The sequence below is a fragment of the Callithrix jacchus genome, chromosome X, assembly GCF_049354715.1.
Source record: "Callithrix jacchus isolate 240 chromosome X, calJac240_pri, whole genome shotgun sequence".
Lineage (NCBI taxonomy): Eukaryota > Metazoa > Chordata > Mammalia > Primates > Cebidae > Callithrix > Callithrix jacchus.
The window spans coordinates 25,193,758-25,209,795 of NC_133524.1; the positions used below are offsets into that span (position 1 = coordinate 25,193,758).

Sequence of the window (16,038 nt, forward strand, 5' to 3'; positions counted from 1 at the left end):
AGTAAAGACCCATGGAGTGGCTTCCAGTCACATTTGTACCTTGCCTTAAAGAACGTTCTTCCCGTCCTCTTAATTATGTATGTTTATGTTTACATATTGCCAAAAAAAAAAAAAAAGCCAAGGTTTGGTGGAAATGGCTAAAGCAAGCAGTACTTTATTCATTCATAATAGGAAATAACAATTTCATATATTGAGTCCTGAGGTTTTTTTTTTTTTTTTTTAGAGGCGGGTCTGGGTATGTTGCCTAGGCAGATCTTGAACTTCTGGGCTCAAGTGATCCTCCCACCTCCGCCTGCAGAGTCGTTGGGACTATAGGTGCATGCCACCATGCCAGGCTCTCAAGTTTACTTGAGAATACCCAACACTGTGTAAGCATAGACTCCTGTCCAAAAGTGGTAGTGAATTGTGAAGCAGTCAGGGAGCTGTCCTATGGTGTTGGTGGTAGAGAAGAGGTATGAAAGAGAGTGTCGGTGAGCTTATTTGATTCTTTCCAATGGTAGTAGTGGGGCTGGGGGGCATCAAACAGAATCAGTGACCTTGCAGTTATATTGTCCAGTGACATTGGGGGTGTATGGGGGGTGTTAGTGACCCTTGATCTCACAATGGATCCCGTCCAATGGTGGTGGGGAGGGGACATGAAACGCAACCAGTGACTTATCTTGTGTGGGAAGAAGGGGCAAGGAACCAGGAAACAAGAGAATCAGGGACCTAACAATCCCGTCCAAAGGTGTTCTCTCGGGAGTGAGGTGGGGGTGGAGCTGGGGGGCCCATGTCATAAGAGTCAGTGAAATGACAATTAAGGCTGTCCAATGGTAGGAAGCGGTCAGAAAATAGAACCTGTGAGGTTTCATTAAATTCTGTCCAAAAGTGGCAGTAGTGATGGAGGGCATAAAACAGTCTAGTTAGGCTGTAAAATCTAAGTGGCAAGATGCAGTGAACATCTGGAACTGCAAGTCCTCCTCCCAGAAAAGGCGCCTGCGGTTGAGAAGGCTTTTGAGCAGCACGGAGGATCGAATTCCTGGCTCCCGGCCTCTTCCCAGTCCGCGGGCACCTCGGCTACCTTTTAGGCAGCGGAGAACCCTGTCAGGGGCGGAGCCGAAAGCGGCTACACTTGCTGGGCTGGGCTGGGCTGGGCTGGGCTGAGCCCCAAGAGCCAGGGCGGGGGGCTAGGGCGCCGCGCCGCACTCCGCAACAACATAAAAAAACGTCACAGAGGCGGTGGCGGCCAATCAGTGTAGGGCGCGCGCGGCCGCGTGCCCCTCGCGCTCCACGCAGCCCCTCGCGCGCCGCGTACGTGCAACAAAAGGCTCCGCCTAACGAGGCGGAGCTTAGGGAAGCGGCGGGCGGCCGGTGGCGGTCCGGGAGCTGCTGCTGCTTCTGCGGCGGCTGCACCGGCGGTGCCGAGGCCGAGACGGAGGCCGGGGTGCGGGCTTAGCGAACGTGCGAGGTCCTGGCGGCTCGGCTGCGCCAGCCCTTGCGGCTACTCGAGCGTCTCGGCGGGTCTGTGAGCCGCCCCGGCGAGGATGCGGCTGTTCCGGTGGCTGCTGAAGCAGCCGGTGCCCAAGCAGATCGAGCGCTACTCGCGCTTTTCGCCGTCGCCGCTCTCCATCAAACAGTTCCTGGACTTCGGTGAGTACGGGGCCAAGGGTCCCCATGGGCCCGGGGCTGCCGCCATTCGGGCTGCCACCCTGGGTCTCCGCGGCTTTGGGGTAAAGCCCGTGGGAATCGCAGGCAGGGCTAGGGGATATCCGGGGAGGGGGGGCTCTCCTGGGGTTCGGATTTCGGGGCGCGGAGGGGCAGGGCCTGGCACCCTCACACCGAGCCTGGGACTTACCGGAGACACAGAAACCGCGTCTCGTTGCAGGACCCTCATCGCTGGCGAGACTCCCCAAACCTACCATCGTTAACTTCAAATCTCCTTGACACTAAACCTCACAGCCCTTAAAACTTCAGAACGAGATGTGGGTGGCTTTTCAATGTTTTTATGTTTAGATTTTTCTTTTTTGGCTGGGTAAGAACTGTTTAGAAATACCTTGAGGTTGAATAGACTATGCAGTGGCATTTTGTTCCTTTTCTGGTCTAAAGTGTTACAGTGTGGCCAGAGTGGCAGGACTCGAACTGTTGCCTTCATAAGGTTACGTTAAAGCAATTAGAGGCCTGGACTGCACACGCGGTAGATGCTTGGGAAGAGCGGACGCGTGGGTTCCTAGCATCAGCAGGGTCTAATACAACTCTGGTTTCAGTGCCAACACCTTTCGTTTCTCTTCTCACTTGGTGTCCCACCCCATTCTTCCTGTCCGGTGGGCTGGTGGGCGGCTTTCACGGATTATCCGGGCTCCCAGCCTGCCTCAGGCCTAGCTGAGATGGGAATAGATTCCACACCTTCTGTTAACTGGATCACGTTTCCTCAGAAAACCAAGGAGCTGGTTGTGAAACACTTAAAAGTAAAACGCATGCATTGAGGTATGAGAATAGAACTCAGCATCCCTGAAGGAAAATCAAATCCAGCAGCCAAGATGTTCTACGCTCTTGAGGGGAAATAGTGGGCTATCTGTTAATGAATTTTATGTAAACGTCAAAGGTGTCAGTGATAGTGTAGTTGGCCATAAAAACTAAAGTGCAGAGTAGGTAGAACATTTGAGGAAGACCTGATATGCAAAAAGTGATCTCCATACTTTTATTATTTTTTTAAGCGAGGTTAGCAAGAGAGGAATAGGTTAAAGTTGAGACCAAATGAAAATTTTAGAAACCTCTTTGCCAGAGGATGATGATGAAAGTCAAAGTTCAATGAGATGTTGATCTTTGCATCTTAAAACTTCACTCCCAAAAGCTATTGGTAGTTTTACTTACCATCTTGAGAATTATAGAGGTTTGAGGCAGTTTCTGACTTTAGAGTTTAGAAAATGTTGCTGTTGATATAAATATAGGCAAGTTTTCCATCTTTAATTTATGGTTTAGGGAAGATTCTGAAGGTATCAGCCTTTCATTAACATAAAGTGACACAGGGTAATTCACAATAAAAGGAACAAAAGGAATCCAGAAACTCCTAGTTCCTTCCACTCTCAAAGTTTTAAGTGATAGGTCCAGTAGCTGGCCAAAATTTTGGTAAGTTAAATTTCCATAGCAGCTAGTGTCTACCCAGGGTAATAGGTATCTTGGCAAGGATGTTGAGTGAGTAGGAAAACCACAGGGGGGATAGTATTAGTATGGAAAACCTGTGGGGCCAGTATCTGGAAACAAATGTTCTATCCTGGCTCTGCCACTAATTCAGAACGTGGCCTTGAGTAAGTGACCAAACGTCACTTGGAGCTCATTTTCCTCATTAATAAAACGTGTAGACTGTATCAGGCGATCTTTAAAAGCACAGTTCACAACTATACAATTGTGATTTCAAAGGAAAAGGCATGAGGTTTCTTAAAGAAAACTACCAAATCTTTTGATAGCTATTTCCCATAAAAGTCTTCTGACCTATTTTGAGAGGGGCGGAGGGATTCACTAAGGTCATGAGAGAAGCATAATAATTTAATGTTTTCCTTATAAGGAAGTGCACAGAAGTGCTAGATTTCATTGTAGTGGAATTTGCTAGAAATGACAAGGCTAGCTTGTAACACCCAGAGATGAATCAGGTGCTAACCAGCCTATCTTTAATGACAGGACAACTAAAAGAAGGAAGTTGTCGCAAAAAGGCCATCTCTACTTCTACTTTTCTCTTAGTTCTGTCTCTTGATAGCAGTTCTATTTTGGCAAGTGATGTGGGAGTTGGAGAATTCAGAATGGGTGTTGGATATTTTTAAGGTGAGGAGAGAGGAGGAGTGAAGAGGCTTCATGTCCCTGTATGATTGGAGAAAACTGCGGGAGAGGGCCAACTCGGATGCTGAAAGCACCAAGTAGCAGGCAGTGGATAAGCATGAGATGAGGACTGTGACAAATTCCTGGTATATGGCTAGCTCCAAAGGGGCAGCTGATTGGCACCAATTCAGGATATTTTAAGAGAACTTTGGCATAAACAAAATACACAGATGGATCAAGTTGGGCCACAGGCTGCTAATTTATGAACTTTATGCCTTTCTCCATGGGTACTTTACAAATGGGACATACATTTCGACTATAGTAACTAGACAGGGACCAGAGAAAGAAGATACGCAGGATGTACATAGTTTGCTACAACCTTGGTAAATAGCTTTCTTAATGTGAGTGTATGGCACATCAGTAAAGAAGGAGATTATTTCCTATATTTAAAAGTGGCAGCTCAAACTGGTGGTTACTTCAGAAGCAGCAATTTTATTTTAAAGCAGGGGTTCCCAAACCTCAGCACTCTTGCCATTTCAGGCCAGGTAATTTTGGTAGGAGCAGTCTTGTACACTGTGGGAAGTTGAGCTACATTCCTGGCCTCTCCCCACTAGATGCCATGAACACTTCCCACTCCAAGTTGTGACAACCAAACATGTCTTCAGTCATTGACAAATGTCCCCTGGGGGAGCAAAATGTCCTCTGGACTTCTGTTGAACCGCTGTTTGGAAGTGTTTACATGAGTGGTTTTCAGGCCAGGGCCTCATACCCGGAATTTTTGTTGTAAATGGTCTGGGGGTGCTGGGGGTGGAGTGCGGAGCATTGGTATTTTTAGGAGAGCCCTGTGTCATTCTAAAGCATATCCAGGGTTAGGCACCATTCATCAGATGATCTTCTGTCTGATCTACTGGTCCCCTTTCATCTATGTGCAGTATTTCTCTATGCCTTTTAAAATAATGAAAGTTTCTTGAACTCCATCTTGACTTGAAATATAGCCTGCCACATAGTTAGCAAATATAGCAAGAATAACAAGTATTCTAAATGGTTTTTAAATTTATAATGGCAATAGTACTTTGCAAAGGATGGCGTTTTTTAAAATGAGATTTTCTTTGGGGCCTAAGATTACAGTCACATGGTTCCAAATTCAGAAGATGCAAAAGGACTTTTCTGTAAAAGCCTGCTTCCCACTTCTGCCTACTGGCCTCCCTTCTTTTGCTTAAATGGCAGTTTATACCTTTGTCTGTACCTTGTTTTTTGAGGTTAATACCTTAGAGAGACCTTTCTATATCTGTACCCGCATAACTTTGTTTTTCTTTTTTATGGCTTCTGAGAATTTGGTTATATGAATGTACCAGAATTTATTAGCCAACTCTCCTTATTGATGTCTAGTTAATAGGTTGTTTCCAGTCTTTGCTATGACAACCTTCCCTCCAGTGAATTATTGTCTGCATTGTAATTTCATGCATGTCCGGGTGTATATATAGGACAGATTCCTAAATGTGGGACTGCTGCGTCAACAGGTATGTGCATTTGTAATTTTGACAAACATTGTCAAATTGCTTTCCATAAACATTGTCTGTTTTCCCTCTTGCTTGAAGTTTCTGAGAGTCCCTATTTTCCTACGCCTTTACCACATTATTGTCAAACTTTTGATAGGTGAAAAAATGGTATATCTAGATAGAAGATGTCTTTATTTTAGTTTTTATTATAGAAATTTAAAAAAAACGTAGGCAGTTGCCTTTAATTCAGTGCTTTGAGAGGACAAGGCAGAGGATGGCTTGAGACTAGGAGTTTGAGACCAGCCTGGGCAATATAGCGAGATCCTGTTGCTACAAAATAAAAAAATTAGCCGGGAGTGGTGTTGGCACACACCTGGGTCCTAGCTACTCGGGAGGCTGAGGCAGGAGGATGGCTCGAGCCCAGATTGAAGCTGCAGTGAGCTGTGTTTGTGCCACTGCACTCCAGCCTGGGGGATGTACATGCATAGGTAAATACATCCATAAATTTTATTGTGTATTATTAAGGTATACAGCATGATGTTATGGGATATGTATAGATAGTTAAAAGGTTACTACAGTGAAATAAATCAACATATCTATCATCTCACATAGTTACCCTTTTTTATTTTTGGGCAAGATCAGCTAAAATCTACTCATTTAGCATGAATCTCAAATACAGTACAATTTTATGTTATATATTCTTTATGTTGTGCATGAGAGATTTAGACCTTAAACATTTACAGAAGTAGAGAGAATAGAGTGATGAACACCTGGGTTTGTTTTATTGATATCCCTGTACTATTTGTCTGTAGATGTTATATGTGTGGTCTGTTAGATTTTCTTATCTAAGTCATACTTGTTTCAAAGACATAAATTTTTGCTTTCAAAAAGATCATTTTTTTTTCTATGCTAAGACTAATTTATCTTTTGAATTATCTGTTCTTTAAAGATTTAGTAGAACTTCATATGAAAGTGTTTAAGCTTGTATATTTTGGGGAATTTTGCTCTCTGACAGCTTTCTCTGTTCTGTGCTATTGATCTGTGTAGATTTTCTATGTCTTCTAGAGTCCATTTTGATATCTTTTTCTTGAAAATTATCCTCCTCGGCCAGGCGCGGTGGCTCACGCCTATAATCTCAGCACTTTGGGAGGCCGAGGCAGGTGGATCACTGGAGGTCAGGAGTTTGAGACCAGCCTGGCCGACATGGTGAAACCCCATCTCTACTAAAAACACAAAAATTAGCCAGGCGTGGTAGCAGGCGCTTGTAATCCCAGCTACTCAGGAGGCTGAGGCAGGAGAATTGCTTGAACCCAGAAGGCAGAGGTTGCAGCGAGCCAAGATCATGCCCTTGTATTTCAGCCTGGGTGAAAAAAGTGAAACTGTATCTCAGGAAAAAAAAAAAAGAAAGAAAATTGTTCTACTCATTGAGGTTTTAAAGTCAGTTTGGATAGCTGAGATAGTTGTCACTGAACAGTCTTAATTTTCCCTGTGACATTTGTCCTCCCTTGTTCTTTAGTAGGTGAGTTGATGATTTATTTGCTTGGGTTTATTTATTAGTTTTATGACTTTTGTTATCTAGTTTATTGTCTGATTTGACTTTAGTAATTCCCTCTGATCTCAGGTTTATTTTGTGTTCTTTTAAAAATTAGATGCTTTCTTCGTTGTCTTGTTTATTTCAGTATTTAAGGTTAGTTATTCCTCCCTCTGAGCACTGCTTTAGCAGCTGATGTGTGTGCCCTCGGTCCTTTTTCTCCCAGCTCTTCTGCGTCTTCAGGTTTTTATTTTCCTATGAACTAAGAGTTGTTTTGGGGGAGCTTAAAAATTTCCAGTGTAGATGCATTCTGTATTTTAATTTTATTTATGTCTAATTGTGTTGCATTGTGATTACAGAATGGTGTCAGAGGTATTCTCTAATTTATTGATATTTACTTTGAAGCTCATTATATGGTCGTTTTCTGTGAATGTTCCTTGGGTAGCAAAAAGAAGGTTATACTCTCTTCACAGGTTGCAGAGTGTGATGTACAGCTCTGCAAGATTATGTTATTTAGGTTTTGTATAACTTTACTGTTTTTATCCACTTGATTTGTCATGGATCAAACACAAGAGAAGTTAAAGTCTACTAATAATGATTCTATTTCTCCACATAGCTCCTATAGTTTTTGCTTTATAACTATCAGTGTTATGTTTGATGCTTATTAACTCTTGTCCTCATTATGAGATTTACTGGTTAGCATTAGAGTGCTGCCCTTTTACTAGTTGAAGGCATTTTGGACTGGATTCATCCTTACTTGACATTGAGATCTAGTTCCCTATTTTCTTGTTTACATTTCCTGGGATAGCATTGCCATCCTTTTATTTTCAGTTTTTCTGAATTACTTTGCTTTAAATGTGTCTCTAAATGTAGTGTAAAGTTGGGTTTTGCTTTGTGAATTAGTCTTTTTCATGTGATAATTTTAACCTGTTTATACTTACTGATATGATAGCTCTGTCATCTGTAATGATAAGCATCTGTAATTTTGTTTTGCTTTCTGTTTTTAATACCTCAATTTTCCTATGTTATATATTGTTTTGTTTTGGCATATTTATTTTAATAAATAACTAGGCTTCAATTTTTGGTTCTAGTGGTTATCTTTATAGTTATTACTTTATTTCTATAGACCTTTGTCCCATATGGATTACCCACCTGTCAGCTGCGAGACCTTTGAGCACTTGAAATGTGGTTATTGTGGCCGAAAAACTTAATTGACTTAATTTAAATTGAAAACTGACAAGTAAATTTTTACATCTGGGTAGAACAACTTAAATATGGGAACCCACTTTCTCACCTGCAGATTTTATGAAATCTCATTATAGGCCAATTATTTCTGATAGAAATTTAGCTTCTGAATTGAGATGTGCTTTCACTCTAAAATATACACTGGATTTCAAAGACTTAATATAAAAATAGTAAAATATCAGTAATTTTATATTGATTGTATGTTGAAATGATAATATTTTATATATGTTGGGTTAAATGGAATATTATCAAAAACTTCATCTACTTTTTTACGTTAATGTGGCTACTAGCAAATTTTAAATTACATATGTGGCTCACATATTTCTATTGGACAGTGTGGCTTCAGATAGTATATGTTAATTCCTTATTGGGAGCAATGAAGACATCACATTTTAATGTTCAGAATAAACATTTATTGAATTTATTTATTTATTTGTGACAGGGTCTCACTCTGTCACCCAGGTTAGAGGGCAATGGTGCGATTTCCGCTCACTGCAACCTCTGCCTCGTGGGTTCAAGCGATTCTTCCACTTCAGCCTCCCAAGAAGCTGGGATTACAGGTATATGCCACCACGCCCGGCTAATTTGCATATTTTTTGGTAGAGATGGGCTTTACCATGTTGGCCAGGGTGGTCTCAAACTCCTGACTTCAGGTAATCTACCTGCCTCTTCCTCCCAAAGTGCTGGAATTACAGGCGTAAGCCATCGTCCCCGGCCTGCATTTATTTCTTTAAATATAACATTAACAAGTCTTGTTCCATATTTTTTTCTGTAAACCTCTCTGGATTTTTGGATCACTTTATTGTTTTTGAATGGCAGTTAATGTTATGGTGGCTCCTTGTTACATTTGCATAAATTTGAGTTCTCTTTCCCTTAAGCAGTTGTTATAAATTAAAAGTTCTCTCAATGATATAAGTAAAGGAGAACTTGGACTATTATGACATAAGGATAGAACCTTCTGAATGTTGAATTAGTTGGTAGGAAATGATTCACATTTTCTTTTGGACTTGCTTTTCATCTTTCAGTCTCCACCCCCGTCGGCTTCTGGTTCCCTTATTAACCACTTTTATCCCTTTCCTGCAGACTGACCTCCCATTTGTTTAATTTTCCAATTACTTTTGCACAGCCACTCTTGCATTAAAGAGATTTTGCTCCTGCCTCCTTTTCTTACATTTTATCCTCAATTGTCTCTTCCTCAAGGGCAGGCGCTCACCTCTTCTTTGTAACCTCTCACAGCTTCCTCAGCTCAGCTTGCTCTGCAGAGTGGGTGCTCCATAAATGGCAATTACTGATGGAGCATAAATATCAGCTCCTCTCCTTCTGACTCCATCTCGAGGTTATTAAACGTTTTTCTCCTATCTGACTCCATCTCAAGGTTATTAAACATTTTTCCAATTTCATTTAGTCAGTTATATAAGTTTATTTAATTTAATTAACTAATTTATTTAAGATGGAGTCTCACTGTCACCCAGCCTGGAGTGTAGTGGTGCCATCTCGGCTCACTGCAACGTCCACCTCCTGGGTTCAAGCAGTTCTCCTGCCTCAGCCTCCCAAGTACGTAGGACTACAGGCATGCACCACTACACCTGGCTAATTTTTGTATTTTTAGTAGAGACAGGGTTTCGCCATGTTGGTCAGGATGGTCTTGAACTCCTGACTTCAGGTGATTTGTCCACCTCGGCCTCCCAAAGTGCTGGGATTACAGGCGTGAGCCATTGCGCCTGGCCAAGTTTAAACTTTTTTTTTTTTTTTTTGAGACGGAGTTTCGCTCTTGTGACCCAGGCTGGAGTGCAATGGCGCAATCTCGGCTCACCGCAACCTCCGCCTCCTGGGTTCAGGCAATTCTCCTGCCTCAGCCTCCCGAGTAGCTGGGATTATAGGCACGCTCCACCATGCCCAGCTAATTTTTTGTATTTTTAGTAGAGACGGGGTCTCACCATGTTGACCAAGATGGTCTTGATCTCTTGACCTCATGATCCACCCACCTCAGCCTCCCAAAGTGCTGGGATTACAGGCTTGAGCCACCGTGCCTGGCCTTAAACTTCTATAGTGTCCCACATGTAAATATAGCATCTCTCAAAACCACCAGAAAGCAGGTTGTCTGACAACCCTGCCATCTTCTCACAAAACTTCATATTTTGATTTCTGTCATAATCACACTGGCTCTGTGAACCTCAGAGCCTTTAGCTCTTAGAAACTAGTGGCCAGTTTCCTCATTCTTACAATTCTTAAAGTTTAAGCGCCCAGCCATCTTCTGTTTTCTTTTAGAAAGTATTTTAAGATACTTTGGTTCCAAATGTCTCCCTTTGCAAAATCTTGGTTTTTAAAAGTCATTTTGTTCGTCAAAGCCTGATTACCACTGGGGACAACTGTGATTTTGTTTTTCGAGAGGATGAAAAGGATTAAAAAAAAAAAATTAAGAAAAGGGCAAAACAATCTCATTCTGCTTCCAAGTGTGTTTATTTTGTACCTTTACATATGTACACGACAGATTGTTTTTCTGTAAGCAGTAGTTTTTCTACTACAAGGTGTTGTCAAGAATTAGGCCAACCTGTTTGGAGAAAGAAACCAACTATTCAGCATTAGAGGGGAAGAGAACAATTTGGTTGAGGGTAAAGATTCTAACTTGGCTTATTGCATCTTGATAAGCTTTTAAATTTAAAGAAAGAATTGGTCCAGGTGCTGTGGCTTATGCTATAATCCTAGCATTTTGGGAGGCTGAGGCAGGAGAATCTCTTGAGTCCAGGAGTTTGAGACCAGCCTAGGCAACACAGTGAGCCCTCTGTCTCTAAAAAAAAAAAAAAATTAGCCAGGCATAGTGGTGCACACCTATGGTCCCAGCTACATGGGAGGCTGAGGTGGGAGGATCACTTGAGCCTGGGAGGCTGAGGCTGCAGTGAGCTGTGATCACATCACTGCACTCCAGCCTGGACAATAAAGCAAGGCCGTGTCTCAAAAAAGAAAAAAAAAAGGAGGGAAGGAAGGAGGGAAAGAGAAAAGGAAGGAAAGAAGGGAAGAAAGCCAGGATGGAAGGAGGAAAGGAAGGAAAGAGGGAAGAAAGGGAGGGCTTTTTGGGCCTTTAAGATCTGATAGGGCTGCATTTAACATGTCACCATTTATCTGGCTCTGAAGTAGCTCTCAGGCACCGGAGTCATAGCTCTGGCCTCACTGTCTTTGAAGAAGTTATGTTTTGTGTGCTTTTGAAAGTGGAGACAGCTGCAGTTACTGATCTATTGATGGCTGAGTGGTTTCCTCCCATTAAGCTTTTGCAAAATTGATCAGACTCTTGGCAAGATTTGGGAAACCTTGGTTTTGTTACTGGATGGAATCTGAAAATAACACTGCTTTTTATTTTCCTTTATATGTATAGGCAGTCCATTATTTTCCTTCCATGGTAATCTGATTTTAGAGTTGGGCAGATCCTTTTATTTTAGGACTACACTGGTCTAAGAATGTCAACCTGAGGGCTGGCCACCTGTTTTTTTTTCCTAATTAATAGACTGGTTTTTAAAAAGAGTACCGTCCACCCTCTGTATCTCTGGGTTCCACATCCATGGATTCAGTCAACCTCAGATAGAAAATACTCAGAAAAAAAAAATTCCACAGAGTTCCAGAAAGCAAAATTTGAATTTGCCTCACACTGAATACTATGTTGAATCCATGTAAATGAAATGATATGTAGGCTTTGTAACTAGAGATAATTTAAAGTATACAAAAGGATGTGCATAGGATATGCAAATACTCTAGGCCATTTTATATAAGGGACTTGAGTATCCATGGATTTTGACATCCAAAGGTGTCCTGGGACCAATTCCTCACAGATACTGAGAGGCGACTATAGTTTTAGGTTTACAGCAAAATTGAGCGGAGGTATAGAATGCCCACAGACCCCTTCTTCACCCCCAAACACGGTCTCTGCCGCCATCAGCATCCTGCACCAGTATGGGACCTTTGTTATAACTGATGAACCAATATTGAGCCATCATCATCACCTGAAGTCCATAGTTTACATTAGGGCCTATTCTTTGTGTTGTACACTCTGTGGGTTTTGACAACTCCTGTTTTTGTAAATAAAGTTTTACTGGAACACAGCCACGCTCATTCATTACACATTGTTTGTAGCTTTTGTCTGTCCACAACAGCAGAATTGATTATTGACAGAAACTATATGGCTCATAAAGCCAAAGACATTTACTATCTGGTCCTGTAGAGAAAGTTTCTTGAACCCTGTTCTGAGACAAATCAGTTCCCTCTTTAAAGAACTGAGCAGTGATTGGTCTTAATTTCCATTTAAGTGGTAAAGCTCTGTTTCTTCTGTATGCTAGTAACAATAAACTGGCCATCTGGAGTGTGACTTTTGGGGTAGTGAAGACTTTTCCAGGTAATCGGGTGGTTTATGTATAGGATATCTGCCTCAGAGTGGAATTACCATGTGAAAGCCTTTGATGTTTTATAGCTTTAATTTATCTGGGGCTCTCAGCAAAGTTGGACTGTATCAGTTTCTCCATAGCCCAGCCAAAATGAGGTTTTATGATTTTAATTGCATCATAGGCAATGTAGGAATGAAAAGTGCTTTTTCCTCTGCTTGGCTTTTTTGTCTGCTTTTTCTGTGTAAAGTACCTTTGGCCATTTTGTAACCAGAATCTGGAGTTTTTATCATTTGCATGAATTCCTGTGTGTATTTGGCAAAGTAAGCTATTGTGCTGTGTAAATGTAGTTTCCTTCTTTGGCAAAGTAATTATCAAAGTATAAAATTAAAGACATTTGGAAAGAATTGCTATATTACCTACAATATAGGTAATTCATCTTTTTGTGTGTGTGATAGCCCTTCCAGCTTTTGCCCATATATTTACGTATGTTAACACTGTATGTTGGTTTCCTTTTTATCTAGTGCAGAGTCTGAGTTTTCATATGCTCAGCATCACCTATATCATTTATAGTGCTTTTATCATGGTCAGATTTGTCACCTATAGCAGATTTTGTGAGCAGTTATTAAATCTCTCTGGAATCTATTGCCATTTCTGATAAGACTTTGTAGCTAACTCATTTTTGCCCTGTTTTACTGTCAACTTGCCCAACAATGATTAAAACCTCAAGGTTTTCATTTGAAACTTGGCTGTTTCTCTTTTATCTTGACTGTTTCTCTTGGATCATATGCTAACCTCTCAGAGTAGTTTGTATTTGTGGACTCTAGTCAACAGGGCAACTTTTTTTGATTTTAACTAAATATCACATTTTAACTTTGTAATTTGTGTTGAAATTTGGTGAGGCAATTCCTTATTTATTACTTTAAATTTTAAAGAATTCTTGCTTTTCTCATGTACTAATTCTTCTTGATAAATTAGTCATTGTGCATGTTGAAGAGCATATCATCAAAAATGTGCCAAGGGAACTGTGGGTGGGTTACATGGTGTTCTAGGGTTTCCATCTTTGTTACGTACTTGGCGTTGAAACTAGCATTGAGGCTGGGCATGGTGGCTCATGCCTGTAATCCCAGCACTTTGGGAGGCCAAGGTGGGCAAACCACTTGAAGTCAGGAGTTTGAGACCAGCCTGGCCAACATGGTGAAACCCCATCTCTACTACAAAACTACAAAACAAACAAAAAAATCAGCCAGAGTGGTGGCTCATGTGTGTAGTCCCAGTTACTCAGGAGGCTGAGGTAGGAAAATCATTTGAACCTGGGAAGTGGAGATTGCAGTGAGCTGAGATTGCACCACTGTACTCCAGCCCAGGTGACAGAGTGAGATTCTGTTTCAAAGAAACAAAGGAAAAACTAGCATTGAAGTATTTGCAGTTAGCCTATTTTGCTTTTATGGCAAGGAGGCTGGTTTACCGCTATACTTGCCTTCATGGGAGAGCTGGGTTTGATTGTGACCCATGGTGAGTATCCTTCATATCCCTCAAGGAGAACTGTGTTCCTGGTCATTGTCTCATCTTAACTCTGAGATTATACCTTTTGCCATAATGAATGGCACAAAAATTATAGTAAACTATTACATTTGCACAGATCAGCATTTATATTTCCTCTAATTGAATACTTAGGGTCCTAACTCAGCGGTATGTTATTTCACTAAGGGTCACCTAAACAGTTGTGATTTTATTTTCATTCTTGGACTTCATCTATGATTTTACTTAACCAGTTGAGTTATACTAGGGTTGCTCTTTCTCTTACCAGGGCATGGAGGTCATATATAATAGTCTCACTGTTGGGAAGAAATTATCATCTCTCTAACATTTTCCCACACCATGAAGTTAAATATTTTGACATGTGTTGCTGTCCAGCAAACAGTAGGGCCCTTTGAAATTTGTAAATTATTTATATTTTCCCACAATTGTAACATTTTCATGGACCAGAGAATACTCAGGCTTCTATCTGAACCTTTTCTTGGATCTGTTCTAGTAGGGTATAATGTTTCCTTAAGCTTGCTAGCAGATATTTCTTAATACCTGCCTGTGGATTTTGTATAAATTTGGTTGATTTCTCCTCCTGATTCTGCAGTTAAGTAGAAAGCTGAGTGGTTATTGCTAAATTACTGTTCCTATATTGGTCATGTAATGTGCTCGAGTGAGCACGTTATTTGTAATAGACTCCTTTGGGAGGAAGCTTCTTGTCTCAGTATGTCTCCTGTTCTCTAGAAATTGCCCTTCATGGCCAGGGTACTGCTTCTTTTGTTAGAGCTTCTTACATATTCTCTACCATGTTATCTCTGGCCTATGTACTCCTACTCTTGTTTCTTTGACCTGAGCTTGACTTCAGTGAAGCTATTGGAGAAGGAAATTAAAATAGACTCTAGGCTGGGCACGGTGGTTCATCCTGTAATCCCAACACTTTGGGAGGCCGAGGCAGGCGGATCACCTGAGGTCAGGAGTTTGAGACCAGCCTGGCAAAAATGGTGAAACCCCATCTCTAATACAATTAAAAAAAAAATTAGCCAGGCATGTTGGCACGTGCCTGTAATCCCAGCTACTCAGGAGGCTGAGGCAGGAGAATCACTTGAACCTAGGAGGTGGAGGTTGCAGTGAGCCAAGAGTGTGCCACTGCATTCCAGCCTGGGCAATGGAACGAGACTCCATCTCAGAAAAACAATGAACTTTATATGGCACCTGAAGAAGATTCAGTAGATTCAACTAGCACTTACTGAGTACTTACCACCTAAAATAGGGTTTCATTCAATTCTTGTACAGCCATGCCCATTTTACCAATTAGGAAACTGAAGTTCTAAGCAGGTAAGAAAATGACTCACACATATAGTAGGGAGTAGAGCCAGGTGTCTGCCCACCTGATTGTCTTACCACCCTTTTATAGCAGAGAAAGTAGGTGATAGATTTGGTGGAGCATGTGAGCAAAACAAACTGGATAAAAGGAAGATCGAATGCATCATCACCACCTGCCAAGCATTACCACATCCTGAAGCACAGGTAGCCGTTTCCTTCTTTTTTTCAGTTTTTATTTTCCCCATTTAAGATCATCTAAAAGTGAAAGGGAAAAAAGAGAGCTGATAACACTGAAAAGTCTCTTACAGAGTGCAAAGATGTTTGTGGTCAGTTTTCTAAGAGGTTGAAATAAAACTCAAAGGTGAAAATAAAGACTAACAGTACATGGGTAAATAAAAAATCGGGGATGCTTAATAGCCATTGTCGGGGCCTGAGGAGTTCTTTGATTTGTTTACCCTCGTTGAATTTTTTATGATTAGATGCTAGTCCATGGTTCTCAGTCCTGGCTGCTCATGAGAATCATCTGGGGTGCTCCTAAAATGAGTGACACCTGCTTCTTACATAAACCAATTAAATCAATCGCTGCAGGTAGGGATCTAGGTGCTGGTGCTTTGGGGTTACCCAGGCAATTGTATAATAATATTCTTCCAGAGTTAAAAGCACAGTGTTAGATCCAGTGAAAGTTTTGCCGAAGAGCTATAAACCACTTTAGGGGATAGAGTCTGTGAGTGAGATGCTGAAGGTTAACACTGAAGTC

General features: G+C 41.5%; 1 protein-coding gene across 2 annotated transcripts in view; it reads left to right on the top strand.

Moving 5' to 3' along the window:
* The first annotated feature begins 1,330 nt into the window (after nt 1–1,330).
* The window catches only part of PDK3 (pyruvate dehydrogenase kinase 3), a 93,778-nt gene continuing 79,070 nt past the window's right edge, over nt 1,331–16,038 (top strand). For both annotated transcript variants that reach the window (XM_002762733.6, XM_008989087.4), the window contains exon 1: nt 1,331–1,629. In XM_002762733.6, coding sequence (XP_002762779.1) covers nt 1,524–1,629 — 106 coding nt within the window. In that variant the 5' untranslated portion in view covers nt 1,331–1,523. The remainder of the gene's footprint in view (nt 1,630–16,038) is intronic.